We start from the raw sequence: 21,626 nt of genomic DNA, 5'->3' as shown, positions 1-21,626 counted from the left end.
AGGGCCAAAGCCGAGGGGCGGAGCCGCCCCCGGCGGAAGCGCGCTACTGCCTGCTGAGAAGCCCGCACGGAGCGGCGGGCGCTCGGCACCGCTGGGGGCAGATAGGTAGGGCGGTGGGCTGCTGGGCAAAAGCGGATTTCTGCTTGGGAAGGGAGACTCAACTGGCGCAAATCTCCAAGGAACAGAGTGCTGTGGACACCAGGGGCGCTCAGCTGGGGGTGAGGGGGTACTGTGGACGCAGGCGGGGACTCTGGAGGAGCGGAGCGCGCAGGGAGGGGCCTCTGGGTGCTGACACCCTACTCCTGCCCGCCAGCATGGGCAGTAGCTCACTGTCCGAGGACTACCGCCTGTGCCTGGAGCGGGAACTGCGGCGCGGCCGCGCGGGCGTGTGCGGGGATCCATCGCTGCGGGCCGTACTCTGGCACATCCTCGTGGAAGATTTCGACCTGCACGGGGCGCTGCAGGATGACGCGCTGGCACTGCTCACCGACGGCCTGTGGGGGCGCGCCGACCTGGCCCCCGCGCTGCGCGGCCTGGCCCGTGCCTTTGAGCTGCTGGAGTTGGCCGCCGTGCACCTGTACCTGCTGCCGTGGAGAAAGGAGTTCACAACCATCAAGGTAGGGCGCCGAGCCGCGTGGAGGTTCCCTGCCCCGGCTACTGGGTGCTGGGCACCGCCCGGACGGGGGCTACCGTTGGGATGAGGGACTGCAGGTGTCCACAGAGCCAGATGGGTTTCAGAGGGCTCAGTGTGCCAGTGTCCTGGGCGTGTTGGAGCATCTCTTGGCTGAGGTTTCCCTTGGTACTCCTAGGGCTGAGAACACCTGTCTGGGTACCTGTCTTCTCAGGGATCCTGCTTCTTAAAGCTTGTATCGCTGCCCTAAGAGCGGCCCTGTGGCCTGTTACCATAGAAATCCTAGGACAGGTGCATGGGAAGGACTCGGCATTCCATAATCACCCTAATCCCTCCAGGATGTGGGCTGATCCCGTTTGTAGAAGAGGACATGGGGTGGATATATTTCCTATGAAGTAGGCAGGGGCTGGGGGTACCCCTGCATGCCCTAGGGGAGCTGGCCTAGACAAGAACCTAGCTCACCCCCCAGCCTGGGTAGAGGCTGTGCGGGCCTGACCCCTCCAGGTGAGGGGCGGGCTGGCAGGAGGGGGCAGGCTGCTTTGTGCTCCGGAGCTAATTCAGAAGAGTGGGAAGATAATGACGTCACTGGGCACGTGGGCGGCTGCCTCCGCTGGTTGTCATGGCAACAGCAGCCTCTCTCAGGGACAGGGAGCTCTGGGGCTCACCGCTCCACAGGACATCTGCTAGAGCTTTCATTCATCCACTCAGACAGAGGGCAGGATCCAGCCCGACATGGGCCAGGAGCAGAATGGGCAGGCCTGATCTTGAGACGCTAACTGGCTTCAGTGTTGAGCAGACCTGTATGGGATCTGCTGTGGCCTGAGGCAAGAATCCATTTCTTCCTCTGGGAAGCAGACAAAAGAATAGTCCAGCATAAAGTTCATTGTTGAGGGGTGAAGGCACAGCCCTGGGTATAATCTTACACACAGTAGCTCCCCCATGTGTGGCTCTAAGCAGAGCACTCATGGGGTCCCAGATGTCATAGGCTTGCAAACACATGGGAGACACAAGATCACCATCCTAGGAAACTTTTAGTTCCTCCGCAGTCTGGAGCCTCCAAAAACTACACATTCCATCCATGTGGTGGAAAGCTACACAGCCCTCTGTCCTAATAGAGAAAGCTCTCAGAAACTGAAAAAGTAGAGCTCAGAATAAAGTGTTTAGGTGGCTACCTGCTCAGAGAAGCAGAAAAACACCTCTATTTTTTGTGTTTGCATAACCAGACACTCAGCAGGTACACAGGAAACTAACTAGAGGAGCAAACCTCTACAGTTGACAGGAGATGGAAGGGACTCATAGGGCAGTGAGATTTCTCAGCATAGGGGCTCTTTAGTTTGTTCTATAATGCAGGTGAAATGTATCAGACTTTAAAAAAAAATTGTGACGCCTAGGCCTGCCTCAGCCAATATTAGAACCTCAGAGGTGACCCAAACATCTGTTTTTTTTCTTTTTTGGCTGCACAGCTAGCGGGATACCAGTTTCTCAACCAGGGACTGAACCTAGTGGAGGGCATAGAGGAGGACATGAGATGAATGCATCTCCTATGAAGTAGGCAGGGGCTGGGGGTACCCCTGCATGCCCTAGGAGAGCTGGCCTAGACAAAAACCTAGCTCACACCCCCAGCCTGGGTAGAGGCTGTGTCCAGGGCTGCACCACTTGGAAGTGAGCTCATTGGGTCTGTGGGAGCGGGGCTGCCACCAACCAACCCCCTCCCTTGCAGACATTCTCCGGGGGCTACGTGCACGTGCTAAAGGGCGCACTCTCAGAGGACCTCCTCATCCAGAGCTTCCAGAAGATGGGCTACGTACGCAGGGATGCCCACCGCCTCATGGTGGCTGCCCTGCCCCCCGCCCACCAGCTGGTGCAGGTGGCCCTGGGCTGCTTCGCCCTGAGGCTGGAGTGCGAGATCCTGGGTGAGGTGCTGGCGCAGCTGGGCACCAGCGTGCTGCCAGCCGAGGAGCTGCTGCAGGCACGGCGGGCCAGCGTGGACGTGGCCTCCTGCGTGGCCTGGCTGCAGCAGCGACTGGCCCGTGAGGAAGAACCACCACCCCTGCCCCGCCATGGCTCCCCCACTGGGTGCCAGGCCCGGCTGGACCTGTACCGGGACGTGCAGGAGGATGAGGGCTCAGATGAGGCCAGCCTGTACGGGGGCCCCTCGCCCAGCCCCGACTCTCCCGCCTCAGAACTAGCCTGCCAGCCTCAGTTCTGGGAGCAGAGTGCCAGACTGTGGGGGTCGGGGGGCGGGCCATGGGAGCCGGCTGAGGCCAGCAGCCCCACCTCCGGGGCCTCAGAAGAGGAGGAGCCCCAGCCCGAAGCCTTCTCCTTCCTCTCACTGCGTAGAGAGCTGCTTAGTCGGCCTGGGGACCTGGCCCCTCCCCATTCCCCTAGGATCCCTGAGCAGGCCAGCCCCGCGCCCGTCCCAGAGGCCCCCGGCTACCAGATGCACACTTGCCTGGCCCCGGGAGCCCTGCCCGCCTTCTGCTGCGACACGTGTCGCCAGCTGCACGCCACCCACTGTGCCGCCCTTCCCAGCTGCCACCCCGGCCACGGCCTGCGCACCCTGCATGGGAACAGCCAGCGGCGTCTGTGGCTGCAGCGAGCCCAGGTGGATGCCCTGCTCTATGACAGCCCCGCGGCCGGGCCCTAGACCCACCTGGCCCCAGGGCAAGGGCTCTCCGGAGAAACTCCGTGGTGCTTTTCTGGGGCTTGTCCCGCCTCAGGCCCCGCCCACTGGCCACCCTGCTCCTCCTGCCATGCAGTCTGTGCCCTACCAGGTGAGGTGGGGACTCACCCTCCATGGACAGCTCCCTGCTGGTCCCACCCCCACTCTGGAAGGCAGGGTGGGAGACCTCAAAGGCTGCCCACCCCAGATCCAGTGGTAACGGCGCACAGATGCCAGCAGCCATCCCCAACTCACTGGACTGGGGGTGCTCTGCCCACCAGGATGCCTGGGGCAGGTGCCAGTCTTCTGTGTGGCCTCTGCTCAATGGTGCCCCCACCCCAGGCCGTCTGACCCCCTCCCCCACACCTGTCACGTCACACAAATCATGACCTCCAAGTACATTAAAGGACACTAGCTCCAACTCCGTCTGAGCAAAGCATTTATCTCTCGGACCACCCCCATTCCCCATGGGCCTCAGAAGGGGGGAGTGGGCACAGAGCACAACCCAAGTTTCTCACTCTAGGGGTCTCAGAGCAGCTCAGACTCAGTCTACATCTCCATCCCTCCTCCCCTCTCCGAGTCCCCCCAGCCCCACCAGGGGGGTCACCTTGGCCTCTCCATCCCAGGCAGATCCTGGGGATCAACTGGGGACAAAAGTGACTATACGAGGTCTGAGGTCTGCTTGTCCCAAGCCAGCAACACCCGTTAAAGATGGGCTCAGCCAGATTTCCTCCTGGGAACCAAGGATCTGAAGCCTGGCCACAGGTGGGACCCAGCCCAGCCACAACGTGGCGTCACAGTCCAGCGGGCCAGCCTCTGGGTGGCTGGGCCCTCAGAGTGTACCACTGGCATCAGCCCCAAGGTCCACACACTGCTGTCCCGGGGCAGAGGTGGGCAGGGGCACAGGAGACGGCATACTCAGCTGGAGTGCCTCCACCCGTCAGGGTCTGCAGCGCCGGCTCTGGCTCTCAGTGCCCAAGGATGTGGCCGGGGTGGCACGCTTGTTACGGTGGTGGGGGAAGGTGGGCATGAGCTCCGGCTCACACGCTGGGGGTTGGGGGAATGGACTGCATCAGCCCTGAGTGAGGGAGGGGCCCCATGCTCCCCTCTGCTCCCCTCCTGAGCCTCTGTACGTGGCCCAAAACAGCCCCTACCCGCCTGGGCCCCACCACCCACCTGCCTTAACCCCCACCCTACACAAGGGCCCCGGCCAGGTGCCAGCAGGGAAGACTCACGCAGGGGCTTCTCCTTGAAGTAGGAGCTCTCCAGGCAGTCACCAGCTGTAGCCCTGGAGGGAAGACCTCACTGTTCACAGGGCCCAGGCCCAGCCAGGCTCGTCTCCCGCACAGCTGCCCCGCAGAGCCTCCCCTGGTTCCCTTCCACACAACAGGAAGTTGGGTAAACTGACAGAACCCCACAAAATCAGGCCTGATTCATGCACATGTGGGGCCCTCTCAGCACCTTTTCTTAGGGTCGTACATGAAGAGGAGGTTCATCAGGCGCAGGCCGGCCTCCGAGAGCCACGGGAACTTATGTTTCAGGTTGTTGTAGGGCTGCTTCCGCAGGCTGTACTGGCTGGCCAGCGGCAGCTGAGAGAAGCCCTGTGGGGAGGGGCCGGTAAAGGCCGGTGGCCAGTAGGGGCAGGAGAGAGAAGGGCGGGGCTGGCACTCACCGGCCAGATGTTCTCACTGGGGGTCCCCAGCAGCTGCACGATCAGGTCCACCTGGTGGATCTCGGAAGTGCCAGGGAGAAGGGGCTTATGGGCCAGCAGTTCAGCCAGGATGCAGCCCACCGCCCTGCAGAGGAGTGCAGGGTCTCCTCTCAGCTCCTTGGCTCCGCCTGGACCAGTCCCCCAGCTGCTGGGGCGGAGGCTGGGGGCAGAGCTGGGAGGAGGTCATGATGGGATGACCACTGGGGTCTCCAGCTGAGCCACGTGACCTGGCCTCAGCAGGCCTCCTATGGCCATGAGGGCAGGTCCTCCCTCTGCCTCTCAGGACCCCAGGCATAGGCCCATCTTCCTGGGAGCTGGTGAGACCCCAGCCCCAGAACTGTCCATCCCCACCCCCAGGTCTCACAAGACCACCCCACCATCTGAGAGGCCTGGGAGCAGCGTCCACCTCTCACCACATGTCAATGCTGGTGGTCTGCGTGGTGGTTCCCAGCAGCAGTTCAGGGGCTCGGTACCTGTGAACAGAAGCCCCTCCTTTGCATCTGACAGTTCCTCTCCTCCAGCCTGGCCTCCACAGGGCACCCACCAGCCACCACCCTGCCCTGAGAGCCAGAGATGGCCTGGGATGAGGGAGCATGAACCTCAGCTAAGGCTATCCCTTCCACGAAAGCTCGACAAACATGCTGCGTTCATTGGATGATCCCTGAGTGCTGCAGTGTCCTATGCTGGCCCTTCTACACAGGTCGGGGTGAATGACACACAGCAGAACGCAGCCTGCCCTGAACCACATCCCATTTTGCTTCAAAATGTCAAGTGAGAAGTAACTGCAGAAACCTGCACTGTTCCCACGCTCCAGTGGTGAAGCCACCTCCCCTCTGAGCAGCGCAGAGCCAGCTGGGGGTGAGGCGGCCTCAGGACAGAACAGCACCCCATCTGGATGGGCAGGTCCCTCCCCGTGACAGCACTGCTCTTTCTTGGCAGCTGAAAGACCTCTAAGATGCTCTGGCCACTTCAGCATGACCCACCCACACCCGCCCAAACTTCCCCTGGTCTCCAGGGACTTACCAGAGTGTGACCACCTTGGGAGTCATTGGCTTCACTGGGATGCCATAGGCCCGGGCCAGACCAAAATCCGCTGAGATGGAGGCAGAGGGACGAGACAGAGTGTGTCACCCAGGGAAGACTGACCACTGCCACCTCAAGCCAGTGTGTAGTGTGCAGGGAGCTTCCGGAGACCAGCCTGCCACCCCAGTGCAGGGGCGCTCACGGACCCCATCATAGAGGCAGCACCTGCACCCACCTGTCTTCACGCAGCCCTTATCCGTCATGAGCAAGTTAGAGACCTTCAGATCCCTATGACAGAAAGAGAACACCAGTGGTTCCCAGAAACTCGCATGCAGGAATGAGGTTGTCACTGCTGCAGCAACACTCAGAACGCTTCCCCACACATCTCATCCTGTTTGCACTTTTTAGAAGGAGGAGCACAGGTAATGCAAGGCCATTCGGTAGCTGGAAACAGCAGAGAGCTCTCAGTGACTTCCTGAGAGGTGGAGTCCTGTCCTGGTCCCCTCAGGGCCACATGAGCCACCCTGCACAGGGAATCCAGGTCCCTCCCCGCCATCTGCCTGGCAGAGGGGAAAACAGGTACCATGCTGTCCCGCCCTCCCCTGGGACCAGTTCCAGGAGATCCACTGCCTTCAGGTTGCTCTACTGCCCTGCGTGTTGGTGCTGAGTCAGTCTGGTGGTCACCCCGCCCCCAAGCCACAAGCCCCGCCCACCTGTGGATGATGAAGTTCCGGTGCAGGTACTGGAGGCCCCGGAGCACCTGCAGCACGATGCACTTGACCTGCAGAAGGCCAGGAGGTCTGCTTTTGGCACAATGTGCCTAACAAGGGCTTGGGAAGCCTCCCACCCCCGGCCACCCCAGCCCCCACCTCCAACCTGGGCCTCAGAGAAGGGTGTTGGCATGTTCTCCAGAAGGCTGGCCAGGTCTTGCTCACAGTAGCCCATCACCAGGAAGATGCTAAAGTAAGGGAGAAACGCATGCCACCTCCCACCTCCTCCCAGGTGAGCCAAGGGACCCTCCTGGGCAGCAGGAAGGGAAGCAGGGAGGGGGCTGGGCAGGGCCTAATGTGGGGGCAGCAAGCAGACTGCTCACCTCTCCAGGTGGTTCCCCACAACCACCTCCTTCAGCTCCACAATGTTGGGATGGCGGAGGCGAAGCAGCAGTGTGATCTCTCGAAGACTGCTGATGGGGACTCCTGCAACCAGCCTGGCCTTGGTGACCCTGCCTCTGCAGCTGGCCCAGGCTCAGTGACCCCACCCCTGCAGACAGGGACCCGACAGCCAGCTGCCTCAGTGACTCCCAGCCCTACCTGACAGAACTCTGCCTGCTACCTCAAGGAGAGGTAAGGTCATCCAAACCAGCACCTTTAACCTTCTCCTCCTCCATCAAACACAAGCAGCTCTCTGTACTGACCACTGTGTATGGCAGCCAGCCAGCCTCTAATGAGCACAGCACAGCCCTGCCCGCACAGGCGGCCAAGGGGCGGTCAGCAGGGGTGTGAGCAGCAGACAGGGGCTACCTGCCCAGTCTTCAGTGGGAAAGCCCTGGGGAGTGTGACGCTGAGCTGAGACAGAAGAGGAAGCAGAATCAGCCAGCAGGAAGGAAAGGACAGATGAAGGGGATGAACTGCACGCAGCTCAAGGGAACTGAGGCTAGGGTGTAGAGGAGGGGTGATGAGCTGGAGAAGTCCAGGGGAGACAGGCAGGGCCAGACTGCAGCCCCCTAGAGACCAGCCTCCTTTGACCATCATGCAGGCGCCACTCAGGGAGCTCAGGCAACTTGCATCTTCCTATCCCCTCCCACTTGAGCGCAAGTGGTGCAGCGGCCCCTCCCAGCTCACCATCCTTTTCCTTGTCCATCCGCACTTTCTTCAGGGCGACAATCTCATCTGTGTGGGTATCCCGGGCCCGATCTGGAAGGGAAGCGCCTCCACAGTAGAATCCAGGCCCACCCCCTGCCCTCCTGCCACGTAGGGGCACCCTTGCTCTTCTTCCTTGACTGCTGGTACCCTGTGCAAGCAATACTCCAACGCGGGGAGACAGGTGCTCCCTGAGGAGTCCCCTGGATTGAGCAAACAGCGGACCCCTGGCTAGAAGAGTCTCCCTGAACGTTTCCTTCTTAGAGTCGGAGTGCAGACCACTGTTTTGTGTTTTGTGGTTTCTAACAGCAAATAACGTCCTTATTGTAAAAAAAGCAGCCTTATCTTTTTGAAGCTGATCCCCAGAGCACTGTGGGGATTTGAGCAGCTTCCACACCCGCAGCAGGGTGATGCACACCGACGTCCCAGTGGCTGTGGGTACACTTCTGGCCACTGTCCACAGTGCTACACCTGATCGTGTGATAGCGCCCTCCACTCACAGGGACTCATGAACAACCTGATGCTTCCATTCACTCAGTCGTGGTATGAAATCGACACCAATTATACCAAGGATTAAAGGTCACCTGCACTCTCCTTCCAGCCCTGACACAGCTGCTGCCAGGACAGTCCCTGGGTCCCAGGCCTGCCACCGTAGCCACTCACATACAATGCCATAGGTGCCTTCCCCAATGCGATTCAGCTTCTCAAACTCCTTCACGCTCCGGCACCGTCCCAGCTGAAAGAGAGAGGTGCTGGCAGTGAGGGGATCTGGCAGCTAAGGGAACCAGAGATGGATACTGACACTTTAGCTGTTCCGAAGAGCCAGCACCTGTCCTGACCACACACTTGGGTTTGCAGGTGAGAAAATGGGGTGATGATACTGGCCACACACTTTGAAAGTGAAATCAAAGTCGGTCCAACCACTCCCTTTCAATCCCATGGTCCAGATGTGTGCTGCCTAAAAAGAGTAACTACCAGCCACATTTGGTTAAAACTGACTGAAATGAAATTAAAAGTTCATTTATTCAGCTGCATGAGCCATGTGAAGTGCTCGATGACCCCAAGCAGTTCATGGCGACCACAGTGGACAATTCAGAAGACAGAACATTTCCATCATCGCAGAAAATCCACTTGAGTAGCAATGGTCTGAACTATGCTCTGGGCCATTTCCTGGTGGTCCAGTGGTTAGAACTCTGTACTCTCAGTGCTGAGGGTGAGGGGTGATCCCAGATCAGGGATCTGAAATCCCACAGGCTGAGCAGTGTGACCATAAATAAACAAATAAACAAAGCTCTGGATATGGAAAAGCTCGAAGACCTTCACAAAGCATCTACCAAACACAGTGGCAGAAACTGTCTCCAACATCCATACATTACTTCTTCCTCTGCGTTATGAAACAATGCTGGGGGAACATGGCAACCCAGATGGTGGCCCGAGTTTCCAGTCTCCCTCGCAGCTAGGTGTAAACATGTGACTAAATTCTGGCCAGTGCGATGTGCACAGAGGGACAAGCACCACTTCCTGATCAAAGGAAGCTGGTTGCCCTTCACTCCTTTCTGCCTCCTGAGGCACGCTAGGATTCAGTGGAGCAAAAACTGACAACCTGAGTGCCTGACACACCTGTGTGATGTTAGGGGCACCAGAAATAAAAGTCCTGTCCTTAAAGCACTGTATTTTTGGGTCTCCAAGTTCTAGCAGAGCCTGTACCCTAATACAACTTCATCTGTAGCACTTCCCCGTGGGTCGGATGACATGTGGCAAGTTTCAGGTTCTAAACTGCCCCTCTCTTGACTCTCTCTCTGCCTCTATTTACCTTGCCCTCCATCTTGGGAAACTAAGTCAGGGTCACCTGGCTCCGAATGAACCCCTTCCCTCATCCCATCCCAATCTAATTGCTTCCCTCGTTCCCCCTCTCTCTCCTCTCTCTACGGAACCCCTGGTGCTTCCTGGACACACTGCCTTTCGCGGGATTTTGCTCCTGCTGCTCCCTAGGTCTAGCAAGCCCACCTGCCTCCTCATCTCTGCATCCAAAACCCAGTCACACTTCCCCGCCCAGCAGAAATGCTGCCCCTTCTCGAAACTGCTTCTTGACCCCCAGCTGAAAACATTTCTCTGCAAAATCCCCTGACACTGGTCTTGCAGCACTTACTGTTGCGCACTTTGCACTGTCCTCGTCTAGGTATGCCTTAACTGAGAGCAGTTGCTGAGTTTTGGTGAACAACGGGGGACCGCTCAAGGCTGGCTCCTGCGCTCACTCATTCAGTCTGTTACGGTTCTTACTGGACACTGACGCGGCCTCGCACAGCACCAGCAAGTAGTCAGAACAACCCGCCACCAGGGATCACACCTGCCCCTGCACGAGCCGTCTATCTTAGTAAAACCACTCGAAGCCCCTAAGCTTCACCCTTCTCACCTCTACGAGGGGTCCTCGAAAGGACTAAGTGACTGACACACGGAGAGGCCCCGCACTGAGCAAGGCACAAGCGGAGCTGCCGGGTCAGAGACGGGGACCCGCCCAGTGCACCCACAGGCTGGTAGGAGACACGTCTCCAACACTTCCCACGACTATTCTCCCCTGACACGAGGCGCCCGTCCCGGAAGCAAAACTAAGAAACGCCCACGCTGCAGCGCGCTCTTGACGAGGAGGCCGGCGACCTGAGAGCCGCCCAGTCCCTGGCGCGGACGCAACCCCCGAGGACCGCTGGGATTGCCGTTCCCGCTGCTGACGGAAACCTGGCGACGCTGAGGGCCCTAGTACGACTCAGCCCCGCCCTGCCGCTAGCGAGGACAGAGCTACCAGAACAGGCCCTCTTCGTACCCTGTGCTCCGGAGGCACCGTGAAGAAGCCTTCTTTACGGACACACTTCAGACGGATCTGCTCCGGCTCCGGCTCCCCCATGCCGAGAGCAGCCCCTCGAGGTTCCCATCTGCGCAGGCGCAGACCAGGGTTCCTCTGCGCAGGCGCATGGCCTACTTCCGGGGCGTCCCCTCCTTAGCAACAGTTACCAAGGAAACCTCCCCAAGATTCCAGAGAACCTGTTTCTACGAAGCACTCAAGACTACCAAGATTCTAGCTTTATTTTAGTTTTAAGTACGGTGGCTCAGACCGTAAAGAATCTGCCTGCCATGCAGGAGACCCTGGTTCGGTCCCTGGGTTGGGAAGATGCCCTGGAGAAGGATATGGCAACCCGCTCCAGTATTCTTGCCTGGAGAATTCTATAGAGAGGAGCTTGACAGGCTACAGTCTATACAGTCCATGGGGTCACAAAGAGTCGGACACGACTGAGCGACACACACACACAGAAGCACATGACTGCGCTGGCGCGCTGGGTAATGGCCAGCGGAGGAGGTCTGGGGGGGTTGCAATGGGTCCCAGGGGTGTCGGGGGAGGCGCTTGAGGGGGCGGGAATCTGTGGTGTCCTCCCTGCAGTGGGAGCTGTGCTTTAGAGCTCTTCCTTGGAGCACTAGAGGGCCAACCCGGAGCCGCGAAGGGAAAGGCTTGGCAGAGCCAGGGGGATTGAGAGTAGAGGGAGCGTCTGAGAGATGTGAGAAGAACTGACAGGACGCGGCGACGGACGGACTTTGGGACCAATGGGTCCCCGAACACATCCTTGTTGAGCATTCACTACGTGCTTGCCCATGTCCGAGTCTGCCCTAGGGCACCTTACATTCTCACTGGAAGCAGTAAACAAGGTAAGTCATGTACACGGCCTGCTCAGGAGGAACTACACTGTATATGCTAAAATACTACTAGTGTAAGTGAAGGACAGTTGATAATTATGAAAGGAGATAATGAGTCAAAATGATTTAAACTAGTTACCACATTCACTTCATTCTGGTTGTTTTTGAATTCTGATAAGCTAAACTTATGGCTAATAATGAGATTAGAATTAATGCCATAGTAAATATAGCTTTGGAGGCTTCCCAGGTGGCTCAGCGGATGTGCCAATGCAGGGATGCAGGTTCAATCCCTGGGTTGGGAAGATCCCTGGAGAAGGAGATGGCAACCCACCCCAGTATTCTCGCCTGGGAAATCCCATGGACAGAAGAACCTGGTGGGCTACAGTCCTTGGGGTCACAAAAGAGTCGGACACAACTAAACGACTAAACAAGTTTTTGGATTATATGCTTGAGATGCTTAGGGCAGGGGTAGGAGGGCAATTTCTAGGTCAAATGATAGAAATGCAACAGCTACTAGAAATTTTATGGAGGAGAAGCATGCTGACCCTCCGTGATCAAATTCACCTTTGTATGGGCTTGATCTTTCTGTATATTTATTCGTGTCAGTCAGACTGCATAAATAAATGTACTAAATAAACACAAACGAGTATATTAACAATGTGTTAGTAAACAATGTCAATATGAGATGTCTGTTTTCCTGGTTATATCAAGACTCATTGACTGGAAGTCACTTGTACTATTTACTACTAAAGAGATATGATCCTCCTCAACAGACAAAGACAGAGCCTGTATGCAGCCTGCTGATCATTCCAGGAACGAAGAAAGCTGACACACACTGTCACCAGACTAAACATGTGAGTTCAGACAGGGCAGGACACCCTCCAGCCAACCCGGAGAAGAGTGGACTCTGACCGGAGGGCTGCTGATGAGGATGGGACACCTGAGGCTGTGAGTCACAAATGGCCCCTCCCCAGCAGAAGCTCTCAAACACAGCCAGAAAGAGGGGAAGTTGTCAGCTCAACTCACCTTCCCCCTGGGGTGGCTGTGACAGAGCCAGCGTTCCAAGTGCTGGGGCTGCACATTCTGCATATCACGTGGTACTCAAGCTAAGAGCCCTTCTCTGTTCTGGGTCCTGATACCTCAGAGTCCCACCTTTGGTTCCGGGATGGGTACACCTCCTTCACTTCCACTGCTGGGTGCTTGTGCCATGCCACTTTGGTCCTGAACGGGAAGGGTTCAGTTCAGAACTGCAAGAGATGCTGCCTGCTACTTCTCCATCGAGATGTGCAGCCAGCCAGTTCCAGCAGGGCTCATCTCATGATCACCCCACGTTCACTCTTGGAGCCAGTCACTCTTGCCCTCTGCCAAGCTGCCTGCCGGTCTCGGAGAGCTGGGGGAACCTTGCTGACTGAAGGGGCACCTGCAGGTTTTCACAGGATGGGGTAACCCTTCTGCCATCACCACTGAGACACTGCACAGGGAGGGACCACAGCTGCTGGGGTGCTTGTTTATTCTGTGGTCTGTATGTTATAGGCATCTACTGTGCTGGGGTTTCTGTGTCGGGAGTAGGGACCCTGCTCAGCCCGTTCCTGAATGGTTCTCTGCTCCTGCATTCCCATGGAACCATAGCTGATCACAGTCTCTTTTGAGGGTGTGGTGATGATGATCTGTGGGATGGCAAACTTCTTTTCTGGATTTACGTCAGGTTTCTCTAGAAGGAAGAAAACATCCAAGCATTTCATAAGTCTGGTCTGTGGCTCAGGAAAAGAAATGAGAGAGGTTGAAAGCAGTCAGAACCCTAAGTGAACATTCCAAAACTTAAACCAAGCAACAACTCAGACACGCAGGTGGTGAATCCAGGAGGGGCCCCCTCCATGAGGAGAACAGGAGAGGCACCCCCACCATCCTGTGGAGAGCCTGAGCTGTGGGGCGGCCCAGAGACAGACGCAGGAGAGATACCTGCAAGAGGCAGGGTCTGCCCCACAGGTGAAGGTTCGGACACAGTTTCCACAGGATTCTAAACGGAGTGGAAGCTCTCCGTACAGAACGTCATCAGTGGGGGTGCTATAGAGCTGGGGGCCACAGCATTTCCTCAAACTCGTTACAATCTCCAGGAATGCACAGGGCATGTGAACCACTACCAAATGCTACAAGCTTCAATGCAGAAGCTCCTTACTGCTTCCACCGTTCACCTCCTGCCTTGCTTCCTGGAGGTCACCAGTTTGGGGCTCCTCCACTTGGGCCTCTGTTCAGCCCTACAGAGAGGTCTTTGTGTCCCCTGTGCGCACACGTGTCCTGAACAGAATTAGAAGACATCGTCACCTGCTTGTTCCTCACTTAACACCTCAGGAACTCAGCCACCTGGAGGAGGAGCAGCAGCCCATTCTGTGCCAGACATTGCTCTGAGCCCCGGAATAGCGACCCACACGTTTCTGAGGTGGGTCCTTTAACACCTACGTTTTACTAAAGGGACTGAGGCATAGAGCAGTGCTGTCACCTGCCCAGGGCTAGCGGCCAAGGAAGATGCGGGTGCCATCCAGGGCCACACACACAGCTTCCATGGTTCCAACCACGGCCGAGGGGCCCACGCCTGCACTCAGCTCAAGAGCATCCTTTCTTCTCCTTTTTAGCATAAGTCAATGTGCATCTCATTGTATTTTGAATTAAAATTAAGATAATTTCTTCATATCGATTTACACAAGCTTTTTTACATATTGTGGTTTAGTTGCTAAGTCGTGTTGGATTCTTGCAATGCCATAGACTGCAGCTGGCCAGGCTCCTCTGTCCATGAGATTTTCCAGGCAAGAATACTGGAGTGGGTTACCATTTCCTTTTCCAGGGGATCTTCCTAACCCAGGAACTGAATTTGCCTTGCCTTGCAGGCAGATTCTTTACCAACTGAGCGGGTATGTTACATATTAAGACTACCTAAAAATATTTTTTAAAAACATTTCACTTAAAAATAATCCACATTGGTTAAAAGCTACATATGGAATGCTGCTTCTTGCAGACACTTCACGCACACTTGCTGCTGGAACCACACACTGAGTCTCGCAGTGACCACACCCTCCCCGGCTGAGCACAGGCAAGCCTGGAGTTCACTGTGGGGGCCATCATGCTATAACAGCTCCCTTTGATGAGTATAACTTAGCTTAGTTCCAGTTTCTCCGGTTAAACCATGCTGCAATGAACATTCTTGCATTTATGTACTTACAAACTTTTTGGAGGTTTACCTGTTGGGTACGTTACTAGGAAAATGTTAGCCAATATTGTCAAATTGCTTTCCGTAAAGATTATATTAATTTGTATTTTTGCTAAGAGATTACCACCAGGGACATTTCTCCACATGCTCCTGCTTCTTTCATTTTTCTAAACCTTTTCCAAGGCTACAGTGATAGTGGAAGTGCTGGCTCCGTCCCTACTGGTCGCCAGCCAGCTGCCCTGAGCTTCCCCTCCAGCCCACGCTGGAAGGCTGGGCATCTCTTCAGTCGATCATGGGCCTCCCCTGTAATCTTCCTGCGAATGAATTATCATTCTGCATTTTCTACTTTTACCTCTTTTTTGTGTGTGAGCCTTTTTTTTTTATATTTGGGAAACTCACTGTTAGGGATCTATTAAATATGTTACAGATAGCTCCTGGCTGTTTATTACAGCTTCCTTCTGCAGCAGATTCACCCATCTGCTCCTTAATGGGTTGTAGAGTTCGTCAGACTGGAAAAGGCTTCCCCGGCTCCAAACTTATAAAAACCATTCACTCGTTTCCTTTTTATTTCATACTTGTTTTCTCAGTTGTCTAGTGAGATTACCTGTCCGCCCGCCCCCCCACCACCACCATGTTTACCACAGCACCTCTCGGGGCCCCACTGGAGCACGGTGGACACCGTGTTCATCACTGTGAGTTCATCACTGAGACACGCTCACACGTCAGAGGGTTCTATCGGTTCTATCCACTTTTCTGGATGCCTCCTGCCATCCCTACACTGTTCCTCTTTCACAGGACCTTTGGGGTAATTTGGTTCTGTTCTCAAAATGACCCGTGCTCTTTTGCTCGTGTCACACTGACTTGCTAGAATAAGGGAGAATTAACACCATTACGCTGCTGAGGTTTCTAACCCAAAATAAGACTCCTTGCATCTTGCTCAGAGTTTTAAAGCTTCATTTAGAAACACGAATCTTTTTACACTTCTTAATGCACACAACCGGTACTATTTTTCAGTTACTACCCGCAAGTTACATTTTAGTGGCCAACGTAAAACAGCACACACATCACCACGGGCTCCACTGGGTCTGGAGTCCAGCCTACGGTTCAGCTGTCAGCCCAGTCGTTTCCTCATCTGAACCTGGAGACCTTCCACAGCCACTCAGGTTGTAGGCAGAATTCATTTCTTTGTGGGCCAAGGACAAAGCACTGTCTCCCTGCTGGCTGGCGACTCTCAAACCACGGGAGCTGACTGCTTCACAGCCACTTCTCGGATGCTTTCACCTTTTTCAAAGGCTTCTCTGATGAGCTCAGGAAGGCTCCAGAAAAGCCCCATTTGGGTTAAGCCAATACCAAAGATTCCTAACCTGATCCTGGAAGCCTCCCCCATCCCTCTCACAGGGATGACCACACATAACGGCAGGGGCTACTACAGCCTTGTTCACAGAACTGCGATCTGGGGGCCTCTGAACCCCACCTCCCACGTTACCAGATGCCTTCAGTCTGACTTCCACCCACAACGTGTCTGGGCTCTGGACCTGTCATGTGTTATTCTTTGACCTCTTGTTTCTGTTGTAAATATTTTTTGAGCTTACCATTATTTGTTTTACATTTGTTTATAGAGGGCTGGGGAGATGTTTTAATGTAGTCAAATCCTTCAGTATTATCTGTAATGTCTTTGCTCTGAGGTTTAGAAAGATGTTCCCAATTGAGGAATCAGAATAAAATGTACATCTTATTTTTTGTAGTCACCTTGTTTTTTCCCAGTAAGGACATTTTTTTCAGATGACCACACACTGTCATCTGGAAGATGGTTCTTTTCCTAATTGTTCTTTTCCTTCCCCCTTTGAGTTGCCCGCATCAGTTTACAGTCAGTCTACCTTTTAAAAAATTTTAAGTAGAGTTGATGTACATGTAGTCACTTTTTATATTCACTCAACCCATCTGGAATTTATCAGAGCATACAGCAGGAGGTTACAGTCCACCTTACTTTTTCTCTTAAAACGTTAAGGAATCTTCCTAGCACAGTTTATCATAGAAGCCTTCCTTTTCCCACCTGATTTGGGTGCCAGCTTTCTCATACTCTAATTATATACAGACATGGTGATGTTGATACATACACAGTCACTCTTGTCCGTGTTTCCCCATTCACTGACCTGCTCTTCTTATATGGTAGCCGTGTTATTTCAATTATTATAACTTTTGATATCTTTTAAAACGTTTTACTGTGACAATATCAATTCACAGAAAGCTGCACGAGTAGCCCAGAGAGCTCCCTGCACCCTTGTCAGTTGCCCTCAGTGGCAGCACCTCAGGTGACACCTCAGGCAGCAGAACGTCTGTTCACCTCGGGTGACGACAGTAGAACAGGGCTGACTGCGGTGTGCTGAGTGTCCTGAGCCGTGTGATCACCTGTGGCCACTACCAGATCCAGGCATAGCACAAGGCCCATCTTCCTGCCACACTTCATCCCGCCCCATCGCCCCAACCCCAACCCCTGGCAGTCCCTAGTCTGTCCTCATCACCATCATTTTCTCATTGGAGAATGTTACATAAAGAAAATCATGCAGCATGTAAATCTTTGGAAACTGGTTTTTTCACATTTTTTTTAATAGTTGATAATACAATACAGTATTTCTATCAGATGAGGATTTTTTTTTTTTTAGCACAACCACAATGGCTGTTTTTAGCACAACCACTGTTACATCTAAGGATATTATCATTGACTATTTATTATCTAATACCCAGTTCGATTATCTCAAGAATAACTTAGCCCAGATCCAAACACTGCTTTTTGTTCATAGGTCTCTCAAATCTCCTAGTAACTGCTGTGGACAGAAAGTTGCTGTCCCCCTCCCCCCAAATCATATGTTGAAGGCCTGATTCTTGATGTGATGGTATTTGGAAGTGGGGCCTTTGGGAATTAGGGTTAGATGAGGTCATGAAGGTGGAGCCCTCAGGAAAGGATCAGGAGGAGGAGGGGACCACAACCTTCTTCCTCCGGCCGCGTGAGGACACAGCCATCAGTCAGCTGTCTGGGATCCTCGTAGGAACACAGACAGATAGGGGGCCTACCCAGTCTCCAGTATGATGAGAAATGAGGTCTGTGGTTTAAACCAAGCCCATAGGATTTGCTTTTTTTCCCTGGGTATGTGGCATCTTAGTTCCCTGAGAAGGGATCGAACCCATTCTGCATGCAGTGAAGTGTGGACTCTTAACCACTGGATCGCCAAGCAAGTCCCCACCCCATGGTGTTTGTGATGGCCACCTGATCAGACCTATAAAGCAACTCCTTTTCAAGTCATTTATTTGTAGAAAAGTTTGTTGTTTTTTTTTCCAGAAGATTCTGTGGCATTTTGGAACTGGCTGACTGCCAACTTGTGGTGCTTTAGTCTCTATAATGTATGTTTCTGGGTTTTTAATATAAAATTTGAAGTACGGACAGAAACAGCAAGAAGCGAGCACAGTACAATACATCTGCATCACCAGCTGCCACAACTACAAACCCCAGTCACACCTGGTCTCCACAACACCACTTACTTACCTGCGTTCTGCTTACTACACTGATGGGTAGCAACTCAGCCTGACCTCAGCAGCTGGAAATAACCACTTTCTCACCATTTTATGGGTCAGGTATTGAGCAAAGGCTCAGCTGGACAGTTATCACTGTGGTTTCCCAGGGGCTACAGTCAAATGCCATCTGAAGGCTCGACTGGGCTGGTCACGGCGGACACCCACTCACCAGGCTGCTAGGTGCTGTGCAGCAGCTCAGCTGCAGTCGCTGTAGGCTCGTCACTTACATGACCATCACCCGGGTGGGACAGGCTACATGACTGCTGCTCCCCCATGGCCTCCCCAGCGGCCGGCGCAGCACAGCCAGCACCCAGGTGAGCCTGCCAGACCCTGCCTCCCTTCATCGCCCACCGCCTGGAAGTCACTTCAGCCACTCCACCGGTTACAAGACAATGTCAGACCTGCAAAGGTTTAGAGAGGGGATGGAGAGCCCACAGGTGGGAGAAGCATTGAGATCATATCACAGAACCTGCGGGGAGGGAGGGAAGCAGCACCTGTGAAAACACGTGCACTCCTTCACCTGGCAATCCAGCACATCTATTTATGCTCAGAATACTGGGGGTGCAGCTCTAAGAGACAAGGACTCATGTGTACTCCATGCCATGTTTTCTGAGGCATACTTCACACCAGACACAATGCACAGTTCTTAAGCGTTCAGCTGCAGTTTCCCACATCCAAACAAGATGTAGAACTTTCCAGCATCCCACCGAGCTCCCACGGGCCCTGTTCCAGCCAGCGCACCTCCCCTGACCCTAGCCCAGCAATCATTCAACAGTAGTAAAGCCCATTTTTATTAACTGTATAATACACAGAATTTTTTATTGTTGAACTCATCATTTCTCTAAGGTTTTAACGGTATTAGGTTAACTTTCATTTTTTCAATAGGGAAAATCCTCAGCTTTAAAACTTGAATTTTGGGACTTCACTAGTGGTCCAGTGGCTAAGACTCTGCACTTCCAAGGCAGAGGCCCAGGTTCCATCCCTGGTCAGGGAACTAGATCCCATATGCTACAACTAAAAATCTCACATGCCACAACTAAGACTCAGAGCAGCCAAATAAATGAATAAATAAAAACTGTTATTAAAAAAAAAATGTGAATGAGAAGATGCCCCTGCCCTTCTCGAGGTGGTCATCCTGGCAAACCTCAGTCCTGGTTCCCATGAAGGGCACCAAGTGCAGCAGCTGGTCTCACTCAACAGCCTTCCCTGGGTTCACTCCACCTCTCTGCAGCATTCAACACTGCCAACAAGTTCTCCTTTCCTAACAACTTGATTCAGTATAATTTAAAAACCATGAAACTTACCTGTGTAAAGCATACAATTCAATGGAATGTAGTAAACTTTCAAACTTGGGCACCCATTGACTGAGTTTTTAAGTCTATTTCCATCATTCTCCAAACAGTCCTTGTGCCCACCCTTGGCCCGGGCTCTTTCCATATGGAGTTGACTTTCCTGGACTTTTCACATAAGCAGAGCAGGATCTGTGCCTGGCTTCTTTCACTCGCATCTGCCCTGGGGTGTGCTACCCAGGACAGAGTGTGCTACCCAGGACAGCGTGTGCCAGGGGTATGTTCCGTGAGACGGCACTCTTCACCTGCTTTCTGGGAACTCCATCCTCATTCTGCCCCCGAAGTGAGGGTGTGACGCACATGGCCACACCTTTCCTTGCTGGCACAGGTCCAGCCCGTCCTGGAGAGCTGGGCACGCAGGCCTCTGAGAGATGGTTCCCTTGCTAACACGAAGCAAGATAACACCTCTCACAAATGAGACATAGTCTGTGTGCATGCCACTGAAACCTGTCCAGCCCTCTGCGGACCATGGACACTGAGGGTGGCCAAGTGTGAACACACAATCCTGGATGCTGCCACGCCCAGGGCCCAGCCTCTGACCTCTCCTTTACTTGGAGGACACTGAGCCCCTTGGTAGTAAAGCTCTTCTGTGACCGGCGGCCAAAAGCTTCCTGACAGACTGGCAGCAATTTTCCAAACCTCCCCCTAGGACGCTGGCCCTTCCTGCCTTATATAAGAGCTCATGAATTGGAATTTGAAGCCCAGGCCTCACTCCCATGGCCAGCGTGCTCCTCTCAAATGGTTTCCTGCTCCTGATGACCCCAAAGGGGCCTCAGTGTGAAGCTCCGCACCCAGCTTCTCTCTCCTCCCGATCTTCCTTGTCGGATGCACGGGGCCATCCATTCTCATGGTCACCAAAGCCCACTTGGCTCCTCTCTTTGCCCCCACATCCTGTTAGACAGCAAGTCCTCCGGCACAGCCCCACTACTTCCTACACGCGCCCCCTCACCCCACCCCGACCCCGGCGCCAAAGTAGCTGCTCAAGCTCGTCTGTGGAATGCGGAGGGAGTGGCACGGAGGCCAAAGGTGTGCAGCCCTCGGGAGGACAACAGGCTGGTTTGGGTCTGCACATGGCTTGGCCCTCCTTGCTGTGTGTTACGCAACTACCACTTGGAAACTTAAAAACCAATTACATTAAACTTAAATGCAAACTTATTACATTTTTCACGAGAACTCTCATATTTACCTCCTAGATAAAGGTCCCCAAACCTTCTCAATCATCAGGGCACGCCCCCCTGCTACTAGCACCCCACCGCAGGCTCCTGTGCGCCCCATCCTCAAATACACGTCTGGTTCCGGGACTGTCCTACCTCCCACTTCAGATGAAGGCCACTGCCGCTTAGCCGCCCCTTTCTCCCCATGGAAGCTCTCCTCAGGCTTGGTGTCTGGAGGCTTCTTAGGCTCTTGTGAAGGTCTGTCCACCCGCCTTTCCTCAGCCTTTGAGACTAAGTAAGTGCGCCGGGTCTTCGACTCCTCATCTGAAAATACATGTGCAATTAACTGGATCTATTTTACTGAGTCTGGACAATGGACCCCATCCTTCAGTTGCCTGCTCTGTTCGGAATGAAATAAGATAGCTTGAAAGACTTGGGGCACTCCATTTCCCTACATATGGATACTTCCCCCGATGAAAAGGTCCCCGAGGCACCGTCCTCAGAGAGGGCCCGGCGCTGGAAGATTTACGGGGGCGGGGCCGCGCCGGGAAGATCGCGGGCCACCGGCCCTTTACCTTTCCCCAGTTTGCGTTTGCTTTTGGAAAGGCCCATAGGTGAGCCCACCGCCCCAGGCCCCCACCAGCGTCAGTCCCAGCTCCTGCACCTAGTGGGCGCCCTGCCCACTGACTCACAGACACCCGACAGCAGCCACTCAAGCCCGCGCGGTCACCACGGTAACACCACCGCCCGCGGGACCAGCCCATTCTCTCGCGAGAGCGCCCCG

General features: G+C 54.4%; 2 protein-coding genes across 6 annotated transcripts; one reads left to right on the top strand and one right to left on the bottom strand.

Annotated features, from left to right (window-relative positions):
* The first annotated feature begins 7 nt into the window (after positions 1 to 7).
* Positions 8 to 3,714, top strand: SPATA2L (spermatogenesis associated 2 like). The gene is made up of 3 exons (XM_069549769.1): positions 8 to 105; positions 314 to 617; positions 2,352 to 3,714. The coding sequence occupies exons 2-3, from the start codon at positions 315 to 317 to the stop codon at positions 3,276 to 3,278; spliced, it is 1,230 nt and encodes a 409-aa protein (XP_069405870.1). The 5' UTR covers positions 8 to 105; position 314; the 3' UTR covers positions 3,279 to 3,714.
* A 1-nt stretch (position 3,715) lies between these two features.
* On the bottom strand, positions 3,716 to 21,624 carry CDK10 (cyclin dependent kinase 10). Of its 5 annotated transcripts, XM_069549764.1 has the most exons (14): positions 21,535 to 21,624; positions 20,999 to 21,166; positions 8,550 to 8,622; positions 7,869 to 7,940; positions 7,121 to 7,223; positions 6,904 to 6,985; positions 6,741 to 6,808; positions 6,263 to 6,315; positions 6,028 to 6,097; positions 5,418 to 5,477; positions 4,966 to 5,089; positions 4,755 to 4,894; positions 4,529 to 4,581; positions 3,716 to 4,340 (listed from the first exon to the last, which is right to left on the bottom strand). In XM_069549764.1, the coding sequence occupies exons 2-14, from the start codon at positions 21,047 to 21,049 to the stop codon at positions 4,234 to 4,236; spliced, it is 1,056 nt and encodes a 351-aa protein (XP_069405865.1). In that variant the 5' UTR covers positions 21,050 to 21,166; positions 21,535 to 21,624; the 3' UTR covers positions 3,716 to 4,233. The 5 variants fall into 5 exon arrangements, with proteins under 5 accessions (XP_069405865.1, XP_069405864.1, XP_069405867.1 ...); XM_069549763.1 differs by lacking the exons at positions 20,999 to 21,166; positions 21,535 to 21,624 and adding an exon at positions 10,705 to 10,848; XM_069549766.1 differs by lacking the exons at positions 20,999 to 21,166; positions 21,535 to 21,624 and adding an exon at positions 10,705 to 10,845 and having other exon boundaries at positions 8,554 to 8,622.
* Between the last annotated feature and the right edge of the window lie 2 nt (positions 21,625 to 21,626).

Source organism: Ovis canadensis, chromosome 14 (assembly GCF_042477335.2).
Source record: "Ovis canadensis isolate MfBH-ARS-UI-01 breed Bighorn chromosome 14, ARS-UI_OviCan_v2, whole genome shotgun sequence".
Taxonomy (NCBI): Eukaryota; Metazoa; Chordata; class Mammalia; order Artiodactyla; family Bovidae; genus Ovis; species Ovis canadensis.
The sequence above is the reverse complement of the archived record's forward strand: the minus strand, read 5'-3'. Positions and strand labels throughout refer to the sequence as shown.

Coding starts and splice junctions, on each gene's coding strand:
- SPATA2L (XM_069549769.1), top strand. CDS start 315: ATGGGCAGTAGCTCACTGTCCGAGGACTACCGCCTGTGCCTGGAGCGG. Junction 618..2,351: donor AGGAGTTCACAACCATCAAG/GTAGGGCGCCGA, acceptor CCTCCCTTGCAG/ACATTCTCCGGGGGCTACGT.
- CDK10 (XM_069549763.1), bottom strand. CDS start 10,785: ATGGGGGAGCCGGAGCCGGAGCAGATCCGTCTGAAGTGTGTCCGTAAA. Junction 8,623..10,704: donor CGGTGCCTCCGGAGCACAGG/GTACGAAGAGGG, acceptor TCTCTCTTTCAG/CTGGGACGGTGCCGGAGCGT. Junction 6,098..6,262: donor TAAGGGCTGCGTGAAGACAG/GTGGGTGCAGGT, acceptor CCTCCATCTCAG/CGGATTTTGGTCTGGCCCGG.